At 37.8% G+C, this 23,155-nt stretch overlaps 1 protein-coding gene across 1 annotated transcript; it reads right to left on the bottom strand.

Moving 5' to 3' along the window:
• Positions 1 to 486: 486 nt before the first annotated feature.
• On the bottom strand, positions 487 to 16,222 carry Smp_094810 (peptidyl-prolyl cis-trans isomerase (PPIase) E; the record flags this gene model as incomplete). The annotated part of the gene is made up of 11 exons (XM_018789214.1): positions 487 to 637; positions 991 to 1,057; positions 1,899 to 1,974; positions 5,675 to 5,780; positions 9,041 to 9,253; positions 10,526 to 10,641; positions 12,496 to 12,577; positions 15,537 to 15,607; positions 15,640 to 15,738; positions 15,782 to 15,851; positions 16,202 to 16,222. The coding sequence occupies 11 exons, from the start codon at positions 16,220 to 16,222 to the stop codon at positions 569 to 571; spliced, it is 990 nt and encodes a 329-aa protein (XP_018654680.1). The 3' UTR covers positions 487 to 568.
• Between the last annotated feature and the right edge of the window lie 6,933 nt (positions 16,223 to 23,155).

Genomic DNA, 23,155 nt, shown 5'->3' with positions numbered 1-23,155 from the left:
AATTGCAATGGACATAGATAGTGAAAACATAAAAAATACAATGTTAAGTGATTTCGGGTATGCTACTGAGAAAATTTCGAAGAATTATACAAAACCCATTGTATGTGCATTTCTCTCAAAACAAACCAAAGAACCTATTAAAGTACGACGAGATTTTTCTCGAAAACTGCCTCAGTTCTTTCATGAGATTACGAACTACTGTCTAGTAAAGTGGGGATTTCCATCTGATGAGTGAAAGGTGGTTGAATTCAGATTAATTTAAAAGTCACTTCAAACCAGACTTGCTATATCGTACTGCTTATAAATTATTTATAGCATGATGTGATCAGTTATAAATCGCAACGATCCGCTTATCTACGTCACTGTGCACATTTTATATCTAGTAAGTTTATGGACAGCTTGAAACCATAAACCGAAACGTTAAATGTCTGCTAGCCTGTCTATTACCTATTTCCAGCTTTCAGAATAATCAAAAACTACTATCAGTAATTTCAATAATGATATATTGTTAAAAAACATTTAAAAACAAAACTGTACATCGCTCCTTTCGTTTCACAATTCAGATATGTTAAATTAACTCTCCGCATCGAGAAATAATAACGGGTTCTTTGACCTTACCAGATTTCGATCCAACGGACTACAAAACCATTAGAAAATTTATTAAGTACAATATGGAAATCTAACACATGATACGATAACTTTAAAAAAGGAGTCGCATGCAAAAATGGTACAGTGAGAACTGGTAAATACAGTTTTTGTTGATACAATAAAACTATACTATACAGCATAAATCTGACGCAATGGATATATAGTAGCCTAACATCAAATGGCTAGTAATTAAAAAATCTATGTATCAACGGCAAACATTTTTGGGACTATTTTAAGGGTGTTAGTGCATTTAAATTTCTTACTCTATCCAAATGGTGCCTGAAACTCATTACCAACATTACATAAATTATGTTGATAATTAGTAAGCAGATAAGAACTAACCTCCATCTTTTTAACGACATTTTGCCCATCCACTACTCGACCAAAAACAACATGTTTGCCATCAAGCCTATAAAAAAGACGTTAAAAGAATTTAATAAGTGTCTGAGGCCATCTGTACATTCATAAACAGAAAACTCCGAGTCAGTAAAAATAGGTTTTGTTGTTGAGATTTTATGAATATTTAATTATAGGGAAGTTCGAAATCAAGAAAATACTAAGATCGTTTTGAAAAGTTGGTAATTTGGAGCCGAAGTACTTTAGATAATAACGTTCTTGAGAAGAAAGATACTAAACATCTAGTTTGGGTAAATAAAACCTTGTAGTATGACACAATAAAGCTATTTGATGTGTGAAAACCATGTCAGTAATTCTGTGGCTGCACGTTAGATGTAGTAAGATCGTTCTAAAACGTCAGTCCATTTTCTTGTATGCTTTATGGATGACCTCTTTGCAGTCCCTCCACTGAGGAATCATAACACCATGACAAAATGAAAGTTAGTTTATGACTTGGAACATGTAAGGTTAGCATCTCTTTGCACAGGACTAATAATAGGATCTTAAAGTCCACAAACCCAAGTGGTTTGAGATGTAATTCCAAGCGCACTTTCTGTTTGTGTTTCAAAGGACTAGTAACATTATATATCGCTCGATATATTACAAACATCACTTTACAGTGCTGTTCTTACGTATTTTTGGTAATTCTTAGATTATCACATACCACTCACGAGTCATGCTTAATAAAAATATATCATAGAATAAATTGACTTTTTTAATTATTTCGATAGAATCATTTTTAACAACCATCACAGGCTAATAGGCGACATGAGAAAAATGCTGTCACTCCAGCTGATTATGGAGAATAGCGATATAAATGCGGCTCATCGAAAATTATATATACATAAGCTCACCAATCACATTTTGTTGTGCAAATAAAGAATTGAGATCCATTTGTATTCGGTCCAGAATTCGCCATGGAAAGAACACCTAAGAGAAATAATGCAATTGATGTAAGGCAAACAATAAAGCCTATTTAAAATGAAAAAATGCAAGTGTAATAATATTGAACTTAATTACTACTTGCTTGACATAATTGTTAAATAGCTAGGTTATCGGTACGATATATCTGCTGAATTGATCAGATGTCGTTGTCTATTTAACTAAGTTAAAGGAATTTGGAAAACTGATTGATCTACCATAAACAACAAACGTGAATTTAATAATTACGCTGTCCTAACAAGAAATCTGTAACTTGAAGGTGAGCAACAGTTTCATCACCAATAATATTTGCACTACTATTCAGTAGTCATGAACTATATTATTACATTTTATAGAACAGTTACATCACTTTTGATCACATTGACCACACTTCTGGCACACAATACAGTACTCCACAACCTCAGCGAAATTATGGAGGATCAACCCACTAAACGAAGTTTGGATAATATGAATAAGTGGACTAACGCTGACCCACCTCAGGGGTTACATTATTTCTTAGATAACGGTTTACATCAGTCTGTACTGCTGTTGACCGGGGTATAGTAGTGAAGAACCGCGCAAACCGGAATCACATTACCTGTTGTCGATCCTCATCAAACGTATAGGCTCTCATCACTGTTCATTCATTGCACACAGTACCGTGCACTGAAGTATGATGTAATGTCACAAACGTGGAGCTTCTCTTTCAACTACATTTGTTGTCCTGGTGTCTAAAGAAATCTCTTTAGATTCACTAGACTTGATTGGATATTGACTTCCGTCAGTTGTGGGGTAGGCGACATGACTTTCAACCAAAAGACGAATATACTGATCAGTAGTTCGGCGTTTTACTTTATGATGGTGGAAAGTGGTCTTCAGAAAGAACATTTTAAGTCATTAGTACTTCATCACAAATACCTTCGGAACACTGCTCTTATATATTGGGACCGTCAAATTATCAACTCTGAGGTTAGATGCAAAATACTAGACAATTATGACTAGTCGATTGATGATGCAGTCAATCTTTATCAAATGAGATGGTTAGGATGTGTATTACGTAAGCTCATCCAGCAACTACCTTGGCGCGCCACGATAGCTGGTGTGGAAGTGGGTTGGCAGAAAGCTAAACCAAGACATGGTATCAATACACAAAGTAAATGCTTATTGATCTGAGCCATTTCGGTAGGTGCAGACTACGTCGTTGGGGTTCGTGCGATAACCGCAACTAGTCGGAGTTGGAGATCCGTGGGGTAGGGTGAGGTGTGATACTTTTGGAGTTGGGCATTCGTAGCCCCATCCGTTGTTAGAAGGCAGCATCAGTGCAGATTCTGATTGTCCGAGGGGAATACTTTACTGTCATCACACCCCTTTACAGTCAGCAGTACAACTTCGCCGTCGGACCTTACGTTACTGCTTATAGTCTTACTGTTCTCCAACATGGTAGCACCTGAAGGAGCATTTGTTCCAGCCAAAATAACTTGGTTGGGTCATCCCGATAGACAAGCCCGACCGCGTCAGGATAGCAGCTACGTTCGGGTCATGAGACCTGTCAATCTACAGAACCGAATGCTACCCTAAGGTCAAAAAATACAACGATGGCTGGAAGTTGGTAGGTATTTAGCCGGTACATTTACGTCCTGGCTTGAAACCAGCCTAGTCTCTTGACCACTAGTTAAGAATTGGATGATTATTTAGGCCGTTTTAAATTCTAAATAAGCCAGACTAATTTCTCTGTGGCTATCATAAGAGGATATTTGTTCTTTCTTACGGATTGAAACGATCAGCAATCGAGACCATTCATATGATATTACTTTCAGTCTTCAGATTCTAGCCAATACCTCAGTTAATGTAACTGCTGAAATGAGACCCTTGTTTCTAGAGATCTCTGACGTCGACCTATCAGTGTTCGCTCCCGTCTTCCTTTATACTAGCTATAGACTTTTATAAATTTACATGTGCTTCCTAACCTTTTGGTTTCAATCACTAGAAGATATAGCTTTTAAAACCGTCTGAATATTATGCCAACCTGCATTGAGACGAACATCACTTGTTTGACTAACCCCTCCAGTTGTCCTTTAGACGTGTTCTTCACAATTTCATCGCTAGGTTGCTGTGATTCTTCTGCCCCAGTAAGACGCACATAAACACGTTCGCATTTGAGCAGTCTAAATCTTGTACTCTAAAATGAACGGCGGTGTTCCATCAAGCCTTTTTAGAGATAGTTGACGGCAACGTTGTCTATTAGGATCCACCTCTGTGTTCATTTTGGGAGTCGCCCTGACAGACGATGTTTTCGCTTATGCTCAACATTGGCGCTTGTAAGAAATAAGCGGTTATTTGGGCAGAGTTGTACCAAATGGTTGCCGCTATCTATTCGTTGAGCTGAAACACTGTAAGACTTACCCGAGTATTTTTCAGTTTAATCTAGCATATCTACCGGGCATTAGATTAAAGTGTTACGGTTACATCTAAGCGTTCCGCTTTTGGATAGGCAGAAGTTTTTCCATTGGAATTGCACTCAGTGGGAGTGTAGGTGGAGATGACGACGTATCGTAATATATCCATGCCTTTCCGAATTCTTAGTGCTCCGTTTAGTTGGATAGCGCACAAGTGATAAGCAAGGGAATGTGTAGTCTTTTTAGTACCGGTCTTTTCCAACCTCTTCCTTCCGTGTTTTAAAGGCAGCATCACTATATATGCTGGTTGTCTAAAGGAATCCTTTTACTCCTGTCACACTCTTGTACAATCAACAATGCGGCTTTGTCATCGGATCTCAAGTTAATACTTTTAATTTTGCCGTTCTCTAACTAACATTCATGACATGGTAGGACCTACAGGAACAAGTATTCCGGCCAATATGACTTGATTGGATCATTACAATAGGCAACCCCGACCATCAAGGTGGCAACCACAGTCGAGATGGTAAACTATCATACAAACATGTATGTCTAACAGTCGTAGCAACGAAAACTAGGATCGACCGTACTTCCTAATTAATAAAACTAAATCGGATAGAGTATGGTTTTTTACTTAAAATTCAACAACTGAGTGTCAAATGCCTGTCACCGAGACACTCATTTACTGATGATTTTGTGCTTAAATCATGAAGTGTGATTGGTATACAGATTTAGAATTTTCATAGTTGAAATCATGAGTCAATTTAAGCTAGACCACCATGGAAAACCTGGAAGCACTAGACGGCCGTTTCGTCCTATTATGGGGCTCCTCAGCAGTGCGCATCCACGATCCCGCACTCGCGAGATTCGAACCCAGGACCTACCAGTCTCGCGCCTGAGCACTTAGCCGATAGACCACTGAGACGACATCCAACAGTGTTAATGTCTAACTTCGAATTGATGGAATATCTGCTCCAATCTATTTCAAAACTATGGTACATCATATGATAATCCTTTTTCGTAGTAGCGCTGACATTCTAAAAAGTGGGTTGTGAAGCTGTAGAACGGATACGTGCGTGGTAATATCTAATATATGTAAATAAACTGGGTTGGTAGGCTCTTTAAAAAAAAAGTTGGGCAGATAATTATTCCATTATAAACAGCATATAAACCAAAAACAGATAACTTGGTTGATGTCGGACGTCATACGAGTTAGATTAGAGAAGTGTTTATCAACAGTTCTACACTTTTTATATTGAACATTTTTAAAAAAGGTAAGAACACGTTAATAGGACCAAAAGATGAACACTCACCGAACCCTTCATGTCGGAGTTGGAAGTTTTCATCATCGAATTTACGTCCATATATTGATTTGCCACCGGTCCCATCTCCTTTTACAAAATCGCCTCCTTGACACATCTGATAAGACACGCATTATCAAGGATATAGTATGAATTTTGAAATATCCCATTCGTTTAGAGGTGAATTAATTAAAACAAAATAGTCAGCTAATGGATTTTGATGTTGATGAATAACAATGTTGAAAAGCAATTTGGGGCTTGTGTTAGAAACAAAGGCTACCTACTGTTAGTGGGATATAGATTGGATTAAGCATGTTTTATGCATGATGGTGTTGCTGCGCGTTGATTGGCTAATTCTAAACCGATCAGCCCGGGCATATTATTGGAGAAAAATCTAGAAGCTCCTTATGTATATACTATAAATATATGAACATTATTTAAACTATTGATTGCTGTTCACTTATTATTATTATTTTGAATACAATTTCATTCCTGTTCAACGTGTTCTGATTTTGGGGTCTTGTCGAGTGTCATCGTATAAGAATACTAAGCAATAGGAATAGCTGGGTCGTTTATATAGCAACAATCTACAATTATAACAGTGGCGACGAGGAAAAAGGAAAATTCATTCAAAATGCCTATATCAGATGACCAGCTCAGCCGAATACTACAGCAACAGCAAGCACAACTTGACGCACAAATGCGCCTGTTAGAAACTCTGACGCAACAGCTTAACATACACTACTCGAGTTCACATGCTACTACAAGTACTTCTTCTTGTGATGCAGTTGCTAGCAGCATCCCAGAATTCATATATGATCCCGAAAGTGGAAATACCTTTCTCACGTGGTTCAAGCGTTGGGAAGATACATTTAGAATAGAATTCTGTCAACAAGATGACGCATGGAAGACTCGGTTGTTGATGCGTAAGTTGGGAAGCAATGAACATGCACGTTATGCTGATCATATATTGCCAAAGTTACCTCGAGAGCTCAGTTTCGAGGAGACAGTAACGCAGTTGTCAGAGATTTTCGGCGAATCTTCCTCATTGTTTAGTATTCGATATCAGTGTCTGAATTTGGTGAAACGTGAAGCCGTTGAATATGGTGCTCTAGCAGACGTCGTCAACAGAGAATGTGAAAAGTTCAAGTTACGCTCGTTGACAGAAGATCAATTTAAATGCCTTGTATTCATCAAAGCTCTGCAGTCACCACAAGATGCTGAAATTAGAACCAGACTTCTAACTCGTTTGGATCAAGACCAAAACGTCACACTCAGGACATTGACAGATGAGTGTAAACGACTACAAAACATCAGACACGACAATCAGTTAATTGAACAGGTAAATTCTAATTTAACCTGCAGTAGTGTCAATGCTATGACTAGGTTAAAAAGTCAGAAGCCCAATAAAACTCATAACAAACCAACGAATGCCTGTTGGTTATGTGGTGATTGGCATTATGTACGGTTCTGTCCATTTAAGAAGCATAAATGTCAGGTGTGCAACAGACGTGGACATAAAGAAGGCCATTGTCCACCGAATCGTACGTCCCAGCCCAAGAAGAAGTATAAACGTCTTTCACGTGTGGTGAAATCAGCTGAGTCTAAATCTCTTTCTCTGGTAGCAGCTTTTCAAACAGACTATGACATTCGGAGAAAGTATGTTACGATCCAGATTAATGGTATAGCGGCTCGTCTTCAAATTGATACAACATCCGATATTACTCTAGTGTCTAGAGAGACGTATAACTTGCTGGGAAAGCCGCCAATGAAGCCATCGAAAAAAACGGCTAAAAATGCATCTGGAGGCATACTAAAACTAGTTGGCGAATTACAATGTGAATTTTCCTTCAATGGAAATAACTGTAAAGGGGTATGTTATCTAACAGAACGACCGAACCTTGATCTACTTGGTCTAGATATGTTAGAAAAGCTTGGATTAATGGATATACCCATCAACAGCGTTTGTAACGTGTCGTGTCCATCATTAGACACCACTTCATATGCAAAAAAGACAGGTAAAAAGGTTCCAGAAATACGGAGTGTAGCAACAGCGGTAATTCGAAACGCTCCAGTGTCGTCAGGTGAAGTCAGAAAAGACTTTTCAGCATTTTGTCAGCAGAACGGAATCAGGCACATCAGACACACCTCCATTCCATCCGCAATCGAATGGCCAGGTAGAACGTTTTGTTGGTACGTTCAAAAATGCTCTAAAAAAATCAAGAGGGGAGGGGGACACCGAAGAGATCTTAGAGAGGTTCTTGTTTATACACCGTTCGACACCGAACCCTCAGACAACAAATGGAGTCTCCCCAGCGGAAGCGTTACTTTGCAGAAAAATACGTACACATTTTGAGAGCATTCGTCCGACTCCAGCTCTTAAGCCGCAACGAAACGTGATGATGGAGAAACAGTACAATAGTCATCATGGGGCACAAAAACGATTGTTCAGTGTGGGTCAAAAGGTACTTGCTATGGACTATCGAGGAAAACATCCTACATGGATAGCTGGTCGGATCGTGCAAAAGAAAGGAAATGTGGTTTACGAGGTGTCCGTTGGTTCAGAAATCTGGGTGCGTCATGCTAACCAACTGAAATCAACCTCGATCTCCAACAACAAAACGCAGCATAGATTACCTCTTGATGTTCTGCTAGACACTTTTGAAATCAAAACACCTGAAACAGACAGGACAGTCAAGGTGCAAACGAAGGATGATACAACGTCCTTATTACCTAGAAGGTGGACTAACCGGAAGCACAAACCAGTTGGACCCTAACACCAGATCCTACGAATCTGCTCAAGGGGGAGGTGTTAGTGGGATATAGATTGGATTAAGCATGTTTTATGCATGATGGTGTTGCTGCGCGTTGATTGGCTAATTCTAAACCGATCAGCCCGGGCATATTATTGGAGAAAAATCTAGAAGCTCCTTATGTATATACTATAAATATATGAACATTATTTAAACTATTGATTGCTGTTCACTTATTATTATTATTTTGAATACAATTTCATTCCTGTTCAACGTGTTCTGATTTTGGGGTCTTGTCGAGTGTCATCGTATAAGAATACTAAGCAATAGGAATAGCTGGGTCGTTTATATAGCAAAAATTACAAATATAACACCTACCATACTACGATCTAAAGTCTGAGGCATTTAAATTAAGAGACTTTACTGTTACCCAGAATTAGTTTTCCCCAAGTTTTCTAACTTAACACACTAATATCGATAATATACCAAGATGTCTGGATTGATCTCACATGAACAGCTGTTCAGCTAAGTTTCTGGCTTCATCGTTTTACATAAATATCTATTGATTTCCTATAAAAATGCAAAAATTACCCAAAGGCATTTAAATACATTAGGTAATGGATACGAATTGTGGTATAACTCGATGGAAACAACAATTGTGATAACCGAATCCACGTTCTCCTGTACACAGGGCACGGAAGTTTTCAGCAGTTCTCGGGACAATATCTGAGCGAAGCTCCATCACTATACGACCAGCATCTCCATTTCCAATACGAATATCAAAGAATACCCGAGGAAGATTTCGTTTTTGTTTTTTGGTTCGCATTTCTTCGTCACTCTGTGAAGATTGAGTACATAATAAAAGGTAAAATTTTAAGTTGGTGTACACATTAAACTGTAATGATATACAGAACTACTTGTAGTAGTATCACAATAGTTCTAAAATATAAGTGCTTGCAGTCATAGATATTCTGATAATAGAAACTCTGAACTGCTCGAATTAATTAGAAGCAAACACTAAGTGGGAAAAGGGACTGAAGATCAGATAACCGTCAACCTTTTATCCAGACGGAAAGGAGACTGTTTCAAAGTCATCTCAAGCTACTTGCGTGGAAAGAATTAGAATGAGATAGCATCTATTTAGAGTTTGATCTAGTAATCATACCATCTAATGAAAACTTTAACACTATATTCGACAATTTTGATACTTGATTATAATTCCTTGAAAAAGCTTGGACCAGATTGCCCGGTGAAACGTTGGATTTACTTCAAATTCATTCGCTGAGATTTTAGAAATACATTCTTCCTCATTAATGTTTCACATCAACTCGGCGCCCAAATACTATGAAACTACTCGATCAAATTTAGACGAAAGTTCTTATAAAAAACCAAGAACGGTCTGGAAAATTGTCTTAGTTACTGAGATTATCCAACATTTTTACTAGAGATCATTTTCGAGAAAATAGAAAAGATCGTCGAGCATTATACTGATGTGATTAATCGCTGATATTGGTTAACAGTGCACATTCATCGTTGCACATCAATGCATACGAAAAGCCTTGAAAATATTCAATAATATTCGATTGATTAGCTTACTTTGTAAGAAAAAACCTAAAGTTCGGAAACCGAATATGTTGATTACATACAGTATTACAAGTAATAATATCCTAAACAGTATAGTATTAGGTTGGAGTGAACATTTTTTTATTCTAACCTGTGCTTGACAAGTACAAATACTCAGTAAACAGAGTAGAGTGGCAAATTCCGAAACGTGATTCGTGGGTACACAGCAACATCTATTGGTAAAATCAAACTTATTGGAAAACTCCACACATTCCGATCGTATTCAGAAACGGTTCAATAAACTTAAAGAGTATTAAGATATATTAGTATTATATATACTTGTAAATATAATACTGGAAATTCAATTGCTTTGTGAGTGACGGATGAAGAATAAAGTCAGTATGACGTGGCGCGTCTATGCCGTTGCGAAGCGTGGCATTTCGAACTAATGAAGTTTTGAGAGAAATCCTAACTCGATATATCTTTGAGGTTTTCCATGCATAGATTACATCATAAACAATTTATTCCAATTTTTTAAAAGCCTTACCAAGTCTTCAACATTTTCTGAAGTATCAGATGGGTTGACGATATCAGGTTCATCCAGTTTTCTGCCTTCTAGTGGAGCACTGCCATATTTCTTTAGCCAATTCTCGTCCGACCAAACTTGAAATGTAAATTTAAATATGGAAGTATGTAGGGAACATTTTAAACTTACATAGTTTTATTCAAATCATCATCTATGGGGATATTTACATCTATATTTTACTAGTCGTAGGTCCACAGTATACCCCCAAATGCCCTGGTACGGCCGAGGGTGAAAAGAGTCAGCTCTCCCTCTCGAAGTGTTGTCACATGGCCACGCGTATACAGCCATTGCAAGGGAAGTCCTACTGACTACCTTATCGCGGTGGAGGTGTTGTTTAAGAAATTCAGAGGACGAAAAGCAAATATTCGGCGCTTTAACCGGGTTGGTGGATACGGAGATCCACTTAGGGGAGTTGGGAAGCCCTGGTACAAAACCAATGATGCACATGGACTCCAGGATCTTGAGTGAATAAATGGCGTATGAACCTATTGTTGGTCACCGGCTACCATGGGACTGCATCTCCTAACGTTGCTCCACTACCTAGTTGATTAGACCTTCTGGTGAAATGCTCAAGTGTGGACCCCAAGGAAAACTACCTGCTTCGGTTTGGGCACCCGGGTCGTATCACAGCCCACTCACAAATCAAGTGACTTGTGCGGCGCTTATGTATTCGATGCCCCCTTTGTACCGATATTTATGTGTTAAAATAAATAAATGAAACAAACAACCTAAAACGTGTCGGTGAGAGCAGTTCTGCCTTGTGCTTATGAAACTTAGCCTCTCCGAGCTGAAGATGTTGGACGAATCTCTGTGTTTGATCATCGCTGTCACCAGAGGATTTTTACATCCGATGGCAACACCATGTTAGTAATACATAGGTTTGGCATTGCGCGTTCGAGCACAGCGAAAATAATTCAATTGGTGTCACCATCTTGAGACATTGACTTCGGTGGCTTGGACATGTCTTACGAATGTCGTCCCAGCGAATTCAGCATCGTGCATTATTTGCCAACACTAGGATTGGTTGGAAAAAGCGGAGATAGTCAGCGTATGACATGTTGTCGTGGTATGAAACAGAGCTGTACAGGACTGGCTTCTGTTGGTCCTTCATGACGCCCTGGTTGGGGTCCTAGAGATGGTGTGACACAGTGGCTAGATACGTTATCAGACATGGCTCAGAATATCAGCCAGTGGTGATCTTTCTGTAACTTTCTTCATAAAAGTAGACGTAACTCCTTTAATTGAAATTCTTTTTGGCCATACTTTTGCTAACTGAACTGTTTCTCCCATTATTATTATTATTATCATTTATTATTATTATTATTGTTATTATTATTATTATTATTAATTCACTCATACACTAATTTCCGCTCGTTATTGTTCCACTTTTTCTTATACACACCTTACATTATTTGTCTCTTCACAACCTCATTTTTATTGTGGCACATACGTATTTGGTGCCCCTTTGTACCAATATTTATTTGTTCAAATAAGTAAATAAATACACAATACAAGCTTAAGACAATGTGATCAACTTGTAGTAATTTTGTCACACCAACAAACAGTAATGTCTGACAAGGTGAAATAAGTTGAGGGCGACTGTTTCCGTATGGATAAATAAATATGGATCAATAACTGAAAACCATCCAATACTCTAGCCCTTTGAAGAAAGTTAGTCATAGACGTAGAAATCAAATGTTGTGAAAAAGGTTTTCAAATTTACCAACTGTTACACAAAAGGTTGGCTATTTAAACTAAGTCATTACAGACGTAACAATATAAAGATATAATACTAATAAACTACACATAACTGGTAGTACATTATGTGGCTGGCTGATTGTCTAAATGAAATGTGATTCAAATGTTCTTGAAATTGAATAGTCTCAAAAATTTCGCATTTTGACAGTAACAAATAATTAAAAGAACATTACCAGGTCGACTCCAACCCTCCCGTATGCGTACTGGTCTTGCCACATTAACACGAATGGTACGCCCGAATATTTCACTTTCATTCTATAAAAAAGATTGAGAAAACATTAGAATAGTTTTACCAAAGAGTGGTTTATTTCTTTGATAGGAAATCAGGTAAAAGTACATTAGTGATAAGCCAATCAAAATATTTAAAGATAAACGACTTTATCTGATGTCACGAGCAACAGAAGTACCTTTGTGCAACGCACTAAATGATAATGAATATTGTTCCTCACTATAAAGCAAATATGATAGCGTTAAACAAATTGAGTGCTCAACTCTTTCTATGTAGATTGCATATAACAGGCGGACCAACACTTTTCTTAAATTCAAGTCCCTATCCCTAAATTCCGGATCGTAATTTTCCAACCCTAACAATAATTCCCTGACCTTAAATCTCTAACTCTAACCCTTAACAGTGCAGGAGCTCCTAAGAATCTATTTGTGTCCTTATAAGGGTTTGGGAAGATGGATAATCTATATCAGTATGGACGGCTTTATGATGCTTCTTTGAATTAAAAACAGAGAGACTTCAGTAGATTTACTAATCATACAAAAATTTGTTTAGTTCTTGTAATATTGCTGTTAACTTCCCATAAAATCTGTTGTTTTTTTTGGTTGACTGACGTTTGTTTTATTTAAACACATAAATATATATGCGCCGCACAAATCTCATTTGATTTGAGTGAGGGCTGTGATACTGCCCAGGTGCCCAAACTGAAGCAGGTGGTTTTCTTAGGGGGCCACATCCGGAGCCTTTGACCTAAAGGTCTGATCCACAAGACAGTGGAGCATCGTGAGGATCCAAAATATTATATTCGGATCCGATTCTGGTAGGTGATAAAAGGGACGGCGTTTTGTTGTTTAGCAACCTTTTTATTTATTTATTTAAACACATACATATTGGTACGAAAGGGCACCAGATACATATGCGCCACACATTAAGCAACCTAAGCTAGAGGATTTCGCGAATGTCTTGTAAGATGCCACAACAAACAAAAGTCTCATTTCTTCTGTTTTTAAGGCGTTGGATACGATCACTGAAAGTGACAAATATTTCCTTACACATAACCCTCAAAGTACAGCTCTTGTAGGAGAAGAACGATGTGTTAAACCTATATATATCTGATGAACCCCAGTTGACTGAAGTGACTAATGCTTTATACTTTAGTGAGGTGCTGATAGTTATTTGTTTGGACAACACTAGTATCAAGCATAAAATGTGTCTGAAACATCGAATCTGATGTTTTTGAGAAACTTTATCACTCCCAAAGATATACTATGACCTCAGAAATACCCAAACTGCGTTTCTATATGTGGGAGATAATGAAAGCAAGATTAATACATTTACAACCTGAACAAAATGTGATCTGTTCCTCTCAAGTAGCTCTGCAAGCGTTTTGTATTATGTGAACAATACAATAATAATTTTCAATATCTTCTAAAACGATACACCCAGTTCCGTTATAGAACTTGACGATACTTCGGCAATTAGACCGCTAATCTGAATGTTAGACTCTCAAGAGTTCATAAACAAGTTTTTTTGAGAAACCGAGTCCATTATCCCAGTATTTTTCCTAAATCCAAACATCACGTTTATTTACAGTTTACACATTCAATCTTTATTGTTCATCTTAATATTTTCCATTTTGTGAAGAGTATATCAGATAAGTGTTAAATGATTACGTGGTGTACATTGAACATCCTGAGTCACTTTTATCCACTGAACTGACAAGTGTTGCTAATAAGCGAATGACGTGATATTACAGACCTTGGATGAGTGGTAACTGCCAGTAAGTCCCATAAATAGGTTTCGAGCTTGTTTCCATCTGTATGGGACGTGGGACTGATACATTTTTCCTACAGATTTTTCGTCTTTTTCTGACTGATTTAACGAGTGATTTATGGTATACCAATTAGCAGGGATATGAACAACTATTGGGCAAACAATTTCCTAGTATGATACAAGTGGATATCTTTGTAGATCAGCCAGTAGTTAAAAATGATATATTACTGTACTAGTCTCATGTACTGAGTGAATTACGCGTTTGGTGAATAAAAAATCTCCCACAATAATATGAGTCGACACTAAGTTTACATAAATGCAGTTGATACCATATTAGCTAAATAAAGTATATCTCCTACAGTAGTTTCCTTAAGTTATACGTGATAACCCATTACACATAATAAGGTGAAACTTTTCTCATAAATATTAGGTTTAGTTGGTGAACATTAATAACATGAAAAGTATACAAACATATGATTACCTATGACTACGTAACATTTCGAACACATAAATTGGGTTGAGAACATGAGATTCAACGTAGAAGAACCAAAACACTTCAGACTATACAACTAATACCCGTTTTGTAACTGTTATCCATTAATCAGTAGTAGGATAGAAGCTTCATAGTGCCCAGCTTAATACACTGTCCAGATTAAGCTACTGAGTGTTAATTTAAGTCATGTTATCAAACATGGATACAATTAGTAGAGTTTGTGAGGATTGTTATAAACACTGTAGTAAATATGCACTCCTACTTCGCCAAAACCGCATACCAAAGTATACTGGTTTTACAACCCTGGTTCTCGGTTAAATGTTTGATCATACTATTTTTGACTACCTTGAAGTATGCTATGTAGAGAAGAAAATAGATTCTTAAAGTTTGGTGATTAATTTTGTCAACGGACCAATAACTTATTGATTCCTACCCACCCGAATAAGGTTAACACTTGAGTACGTAAATATATGTTTGGTGAATAGATTACACTATAATATGTTCAAAACAACTTATAGAATGCCTCTTATGGGATATTTAGATGTTGAGATAGCATGATAAGGATGATAAGCTTTATTGTTTTGTAAAACATCACATTCTTTAAATTAACGTGGCACAAGAAATCTGCAACAACTATACTAATCTCGAATTTCAAACTGATTATATTTAAAATGCTACTCTGAGCTTTAAATCTCACTGGAGCACATGAAAATATAACTTACCATATTATCAATGGCACTCATAGCATCTTCAACTTCTTCGAATTCAACAAAAGCGAAACCTCTGTGTTTTTCTAACAGGAAATGAAAGCAAAATGAAATTTACCAGTTTGATAGTCCATGGGCATATTAATACTAACTATGTCTCCAAAAGGGATAAACGCCGCACGAACAAGAGGTACATCAACTTGCTCTGATAGTCCCCCTATTAGAAGTTAACAATATTAGCTAAATAAATGAGAGCCTACCAACATATATAACACGCTTATTGACTGGATTGTATGAACCCGCAGGAAGCTGAAGAGGTGGTAATTCAGCCTGGAATAATGAAAAGTTATTTAAAGAAGTGAGTGAATTCGAGATTTAAAATCAAAAAGTCAAAGTACAACCAATTTTTATTTCAAAAAATCTGCGTAATTTACAAGAAAATCACCACGGGAGCTGCATAGGTTGTGGATTATGCATATAACATATTATAAGTGCGCTGATGGACAACCTAAAAATGCCACGTGTTAGTAACAAAAAAGAACAATTACATGAAGCCACTGATCAACTGTTTTGTATCTTCCCCAGTTCTTGAATTGGCATACGTTATGAAAGCACAAACGACGGCTAACCAAGCAGCGAACTTCATCTACTAGCATAGATGATTTATATTTTCAACTTACTTCAAACAGCAGTCCGCACATGCTTAAGACTATTCCGAAAAAATTTAGATAGTCTATAGTCTGATCTAGTGAAGGTGCATCCTGTGACAATGGAACGAATCTTACTGGTTTAATAAATGATCATAAAAACATACCTTCGAAGTTTATTGGGTCTCCTAGGATCTGATGCGGCTAGCATAACTGAATTTTAGAATAGAAATACTTTATACAAATACGTAAAATGTTGCAGTAAAAAAAGTAGATAGTTTCTGAAACGTAGCACTAAATAATGAAAAACTGTAAATGCAGCAGGTAGGTTGGAATGATGTTTTAGATGTATTATTGGTGACAAATTAGAAGAAATTTTGTGGACCCACAAAAGCAGAACAAGTTGGAAAGCACTGAACTAAACTTTTGCATACTTACCATGGTGCAATAATCACTAAAGGCTGTTTTAGAGTTGCCTATATCCTAAGTGTTTTGAAGCGTTCCTCGTAAACCATGAACCGAAGCCCTCTGAATATTTTCGCAGCTCGTCGTAATATACATTTAAGAGTATTCGGCGAGACCATAATTTACGGAAGAACCAAACAGATTTACCATAACATGTCTTGAATTTTGGAGCGAAATTCATCCATCCAAATGGCTAAGTAGAGTTTTGGCATTAAAGCTAATATCAGTTCGTGATTAAAACCCTATATCTAGTTCCTAACCCTAACTATCAACTGTAAATATTAATCTTAACTCCTCACACTGGTTTATAACCCTCATTCAGCCATAGTATGTAGGTGGACATCCGCAAGGTCTTTTTAGCGTCGCTCAAAGGTCGTCCATAAATTACAGTCTCACCGAGTATTCTTTTCCTTTTAGAGTGCAAACAAGTTTGCATAATCGGACTGGGTCTGAATAAAACTGTCAAAAATAAATGTTTTACCGTCAAATTGCTCAAAAATGCACTTCGATGTTGCTACTTCAAGGTTGGTTTTAAAGGCACTTTAGTCACAGCATATTCAATATCGTTGTGACAAGTTAGTGTAAATCGACTGATTTCTGTGAGATCACTACTCGGTGTTAAGGTACGGTTTCCAGATCTTTGGTGTCGCCTGATGTGTTCTAGCCAATTGGCCGCACTAACCTAAGTGAATTTGACAATTACTTCTAGGTTGATGTCTCAAATCATCATTATCATCACCATGCCCAACGTAGAACCTGACACGTTTTAGTCGCCATATTACAGCACAGAAACAAAATTACTTCAAAAATAATTGAGTAGTAGAAGCAGGAACAGTATTAATACTAGTGAAAAAGATACGGTATAGGAAATTAAAAAGAGGTAGAATGAGATTTTGGAACTCAGGTTCGAGAAGACAAAAATTGAATGCATTACCATTGTGAACGATTGAGTCATGTTACACTTGCGTATAAATGAGTGTTTATCTTAGAGCAGGGAGGATGCTAGAACCAGCAGTCATTACATTACAGGGAGGCAAACTAGTTTCTTGTAACACGAAGGACTTCAGAACTAGGAAATAAAGCAGATGCACCAAAGCAAATCAATCAGCTGAACTGATGACTAAGGTAAGTGTAAAAATATGTGAACGGAGTATGAAAAGAGTTGCAAAGAGGTAAAGTGGTGTAGGGAGCGTACCAACAATAATAATCAGTAATACTAATTACGGATAAAGTGCAAGATATGGTAAAAGAACGCTAATGAGTGCGAAACACTCATCCCCATAAGTACATCCGATCAACTGTTGTTCCACGCGGACGGTAAACCATGAGCATGTGCATACTTATCAAGTCATCTCACGAAACGCTCCACTGAGGACTGTTGTCACACCCTTTGGGAGAGCGTTCCTTGTAGAGCCGACCGGTAATGAAGAGCGTGACCTTGCCTGGATGTTAGCTCTTTCATGTGCTACTCATCTCGGGCCACTTTAGAAAGTACAACGGTGTTTCAGGAAGGATATTCCCATTCGGAGGATCCAGCATACCTAGTACGTCGCACATTTGCTAGGTAGCCTAACAATATTTAACCTAAACAGTACAATCCCAAGTTGTGAAGTTGGTTTCAATAGTTTTCTGCCTATTCGACTCATGACTAAATTCACTGCATGCCTTCGCGCTCACTTTGGACTATTTATGTTCTTGATGAAAGAGGGTGCAACGATGCTGAGCGTTACATGATGTAGGCCGTGAATATGGTCAAAAGAGCTCACCAGTCAGCACCTCTACCTGCCTTCAGATGAGGTAGAGTAACGAAAGGACTTGGCTGCATTTCACTGACAGTCGTTGGCGTCCAGGCTTTCTGTTAGCAACAGAATAAGGTCGCTATCTATCAAAGTTCAAGAGAGACGATGACGGAGAGACTATACTTTATGGACGACCTTTGAACGAATCTTAAATGACCCTGAGAAATATTAGCCAATCAGAAGACAGTTAGTATACAGTAAAAATATATTATACAAAACTAAAAAATTAAAGCGGATACTGTTCTTTTACATGGCTCAAAAACTTACCAAGGTCAGATATGGGTTCCGAAGTTCTAAAATCATAGTGCATACGGTACAGGAACTCATCCATATGGCTCCATAGTAGTCGGAATCTGGAGCCATGATAAGGTCTCAAAAATTCTTTTAGCCTCGACCACATAGCTTCAATGTTGTTGGTATGCACCCCAATTGTAGGGTCTACAAAATGCCGCTTGTGGATGACAACTTCATGTGCGTAGCCAAGTCTACTTAGGCATCTATATGCTCTCCAATCAGCTGTGTGCACCGTTGTGCCCGGCTGCACATATTGCTGTATGATCGGTATTATTGTTGGTGCCTGTCGGTTCCTAGCAAATTTGAATGAAATGACGTTCGATTTCATAGATTCTAATATTTACAGTTGATAGTTAGGGTTAGGAACTAGATATAGGGTTTTAATCACGAACTGATATTAGCTTTAATGCCAAAACTCTACTTAGCCATTTGGATGGATGAATTTCGCTCCAAAATTCAAGACATGTTATGGTAAATCTGTTTGGTTCTTCCGTAAATTATGGTCTCACCTCGCTTGACATTTTTGAATGTTTAGGAACGCGATCATTCCGCAATTAGCTGAGCTTTCAGAGGTTAATTATTCAGGTTTTATGTGAAGTTCGCAAAACAGCAACACTGACTTACAATTTAGACCGATGGATATCGACAGCTATTGTAAAACGGTTAAAAATTCACAAGAAGAAATAATTAACAGCCAAGACTAAATATTGGTAATATTAAACTGTGTGACCACTAAGTAACCACTTTTGTGTACTACTTACTAAAACTCCGTGGACTACAGACAGAGGGGTACAACTGTAACATGAACGTTCAATAGTCCGCCCTACTTCAATACTTAATATAGAGTAAACAAACCATAACATCAGAACTCTCAGTGAACTAATAAAATTTGAATGTCCGACAGAGTTTCAGTTGCTTGCTTCAGCTATTCAGACTGCTACTTTCCCTTTTTGTTTTGTAAGCAAAATGTTCGTTGAGGACTCTGAAGAATAAATAGTCTGGTCAAGTGAATAACCAAACGAGTTCGATTTTCTGCTTGAATTTGTTTCAGGTTTTGTTTTCTGACGGCTTTGAAAGTGGATATTTTGTGAAACACGTGTGGCTAGCGTTTATTGAAGTTCAGGAGTAATCTAAAATAGCATCATACAAACTGTAATCGGTGAATACTCGAAAGTGACGAATACGGCATGTTAGCAGAACAGCATGAAAAATAAGTGAAGCTACAGGTTTTCGCGCACGCCCTGTGTGTTTTCGGGCACTTCAGCGTGTTGTTTCTTTCTGTTGACTAAATTCTTACTATCTCACGTCCATTTTCACAATTTTTATACATTTTATACAGTATTTATCTCGATAGGTAATAGTTTGATATAGTTGATCACGATCTGAGTGAATTTTATGTCCTTTTTAACGTGTTCATTCACATCATTCTAAACTCGAGCGAGTGAAACATGGTGTTTGTCAAGCTACGGATAAAGCATTGTCAGATTTTTAACAAAAATGAGCTTTTTAAGGCCTGTTTACGTATATTATTCCACCCTAGAGAATGTTAGTAAACAAGATGTCTGGTAGTTGTCTAGTATTTGGAGGTTAAAGCAATTCTTTGTTTAACTGTTCTTAGGCATTGAACGGGTTCCCACCATACTACCATAGGCAGTTCTGATGGAAACAAAATGGTTCAAGTGGTTCAAATGTTTGTGCACGGAATAGAGGCAGCTTTCGCTCAAGTGCCAATATATCCTCTTCTTTGCATATCTCTCCCCAAAGTTCCACATACCAAGCGAAAATCAATAAGTCATATGATACCTGTTCTGGAACATCATTTATATAGATCAAGAAATGAAGAAGCCCTGGTACTGAACCCCGGGGACACCCCACTAGGACATCCTATATCCTGGGAGAAAGTGAAGTTAACCCTGACCTTAAAATGCCGATTCCTTAGACATAAGGTAATCCAATCAATTAAAGGTGATTTGATACCCAATATTTTAAGCTTATTGATAAGACATATATGGTTCACCCTATCAAAAGCTTTTGAGAAGCCATCTAACGACATCTAACGGTGTTGATGTCTAACTTAGATCAATCCACGATCTTGTACAACGCCTCATCAATTGTCTGAGGTGGGTAAGTGTCTCACATTCGACACGGATTGGACTCTACTGGTCACGGCTTTTCACTAGAACTTCAGGAAATCCATCTTGAAACCTTGATTTGAGACTGGTCTGTGTCAAGACCCGGAATAAGAGCACGTAGTGAAATAGTTGACTGCACAGACCGATACATATGTCTCGGCAGCCAAGTGTAGGTAGGTAAAACGATAAATCAATCAATAGCTTACCACAAGAACAAAAATATCAGAGTACGAGTTCAAATGACTTTACTTCCTAGATTTATGCAGGAATTAAACTTCCCATTTTTTCAGCAATGACTTTTCGAGTGCTAACAAAGGTCAGCCAGTCTCAGTAACTACCTACCTTTGTCTTGTAACAGTTTTACTCAGACTATCAATTATTTAAAACCATCTGTTTGTACGGCGAGAACATAAGGAAAATAGTTTACAGTCTTATCAGCCCTCGTGATATAGTATAAAGTGAATTAAGAAAACTCCGCTGAGTCATGACAACTTAGGTCAGGTATGGGGTAGGCGACATGACTTTCAACCAAAAGACGAATATACTGATCAGTAGTTCGGCGTTTTACTTTATGATGGTGGAAAGTGGTCTTCAGAAAGAACATTTTAAGTCATTAGTACTTCATCACAAATACCTTCGGAACACTGCTCTTATATATTGGGACCGTCAAATTATCAACTCTGAGGTTAGATGCAGAATACTAGGCAAGTATGACTAGTCGATTGATGATGCAGTCAATCTTTATCAAATGAGATGGTTAGGATGTGTATTACGTAAGCTCATCCAGCAACTACCTTGGCGCGCCACGATAGCTGGTGTGGAAGTGGATTGGCGTTTAAATCATTCTTTCTTATCTTAATTATTCTTCCATCTACATGACTAGACATTCTCCTATATCGTTATGACCAGTCGTCACCAATGCTATCAGTTTGAGTTCACGACATGTTATTCCTGGTCTTCTGAATCCATGCTCCAAGTTATATATTGGGGATTTAAATGTTCAGACCTTATATCAAATAAAGCAATAAGTTTCAATTGCCAGGAATCTCGAATCTTGTGGCGACCTCCACAATCGACTCCTTGATGAACACAAATAGATAACATTGACACTAATCATCGTTGGAGGGGCTCAATAGCAGACTGTCATTCATTCTGAAACACATGTTTGGTCTTGGATAATACTCTGGTCCGGACACATATTTGTCGACATCTTACTACATACAATGAAGGCGTAGGCCACTGCATCAGCAGTAGTGTCTTTCAAGGGTACTGTTTCTGAACATCGTGTGAAACTGTCTACACACGTCAAGTGATAAGAGTATCCATGTGAATCTAACTTTGGTCCCATCAGATTGTAAACCTTTCGTATTTGTTCATATCTGTCTGATACGTTGTTACAAGGTTGTTGAAGATAACGTGTGCTGACGATCGGTGTCTTCATTCGGAAGCTGAACGAGTTTAGGAAGGTTGATTCCTTGGAAAATGTTCAAAGACGTTATACGAGACAAGGAGTCTGCAATTACATTGTTTGCCTCAGAAATGTATTGTATATCTGAAGTAAACTGCGAAAAGTAGTCTAGTTGTGGAGATCGTCGAGGGGAATACTTGTCTGAGAGAAAGTGAAAGGTTTGTGATCTGTAAACAGGGTGAATTCTCGGCCTTCCACAGTGTTCAATGTGCTGTACAGCATAATGCGTAGTTAGGAGTTCTCCACCGAAAGTAATATACCTCGAATCAGTGTCTTGCAATCGTCTCGAGAAGAAAGTCGAAGATTGCTAAATGTTGTTTACTCATTGTTGTAAGACTGCTCCGTTAGCCGAGTTGGATGAGTCTACTACGATACTAATGAGTGCTTTGATGTCCTAGTGTGTGAGAATAGTTGCTTTTGTGACATTGATGTTGGCCTCGTTAGTGTTACTGGACACACCCAGCCGAAGGTGCCCATTCATACTTCCTCACCAGATCACGAGTGGTCACTCCATGCTACGCATCCCTTGTAAATAATAACCAGTTTAGATCAAACGCTCCTCGAGATATCGATAGCCTTTCAAATATAACTTTGAAAAGTTCCACTTCTGACTTCTTAGTCGACTGTGTTGGTATACTTCGACTATAAACATGTTACTGGTAAAAGCATTGTCTACCTTAGAACATTTGTGGCACTATGACTAACATACTCCTATGAGGCTGCCGTTTATTACTACCCATATAAATTAATTGTACTTCTCTGTGGAATATTGAAAGAGATTGAAGACAACGCTTAATAGAGAAGTAGCACTGTGATATTTGCGCCACGG

The sequence above is a fragment of the Schistosoma mansoni genome, chromosome W (genome assembly GCF_000237925.1).
Source record: "Schistosoma mansoni strain Puerto Rico chromosome W, complete genome".
Classification (NCBI taxonomy): domain Eukaryota; kingdom Metazoa; phylum Platyhelminthes; class Trematoda; order Strigeidida; family Schistosomatidae; genus Schistosoma; species Schistosoma mansoni.
This window is presented reverse-complemented; position numbering and strand designations above follow the sequence as displayed.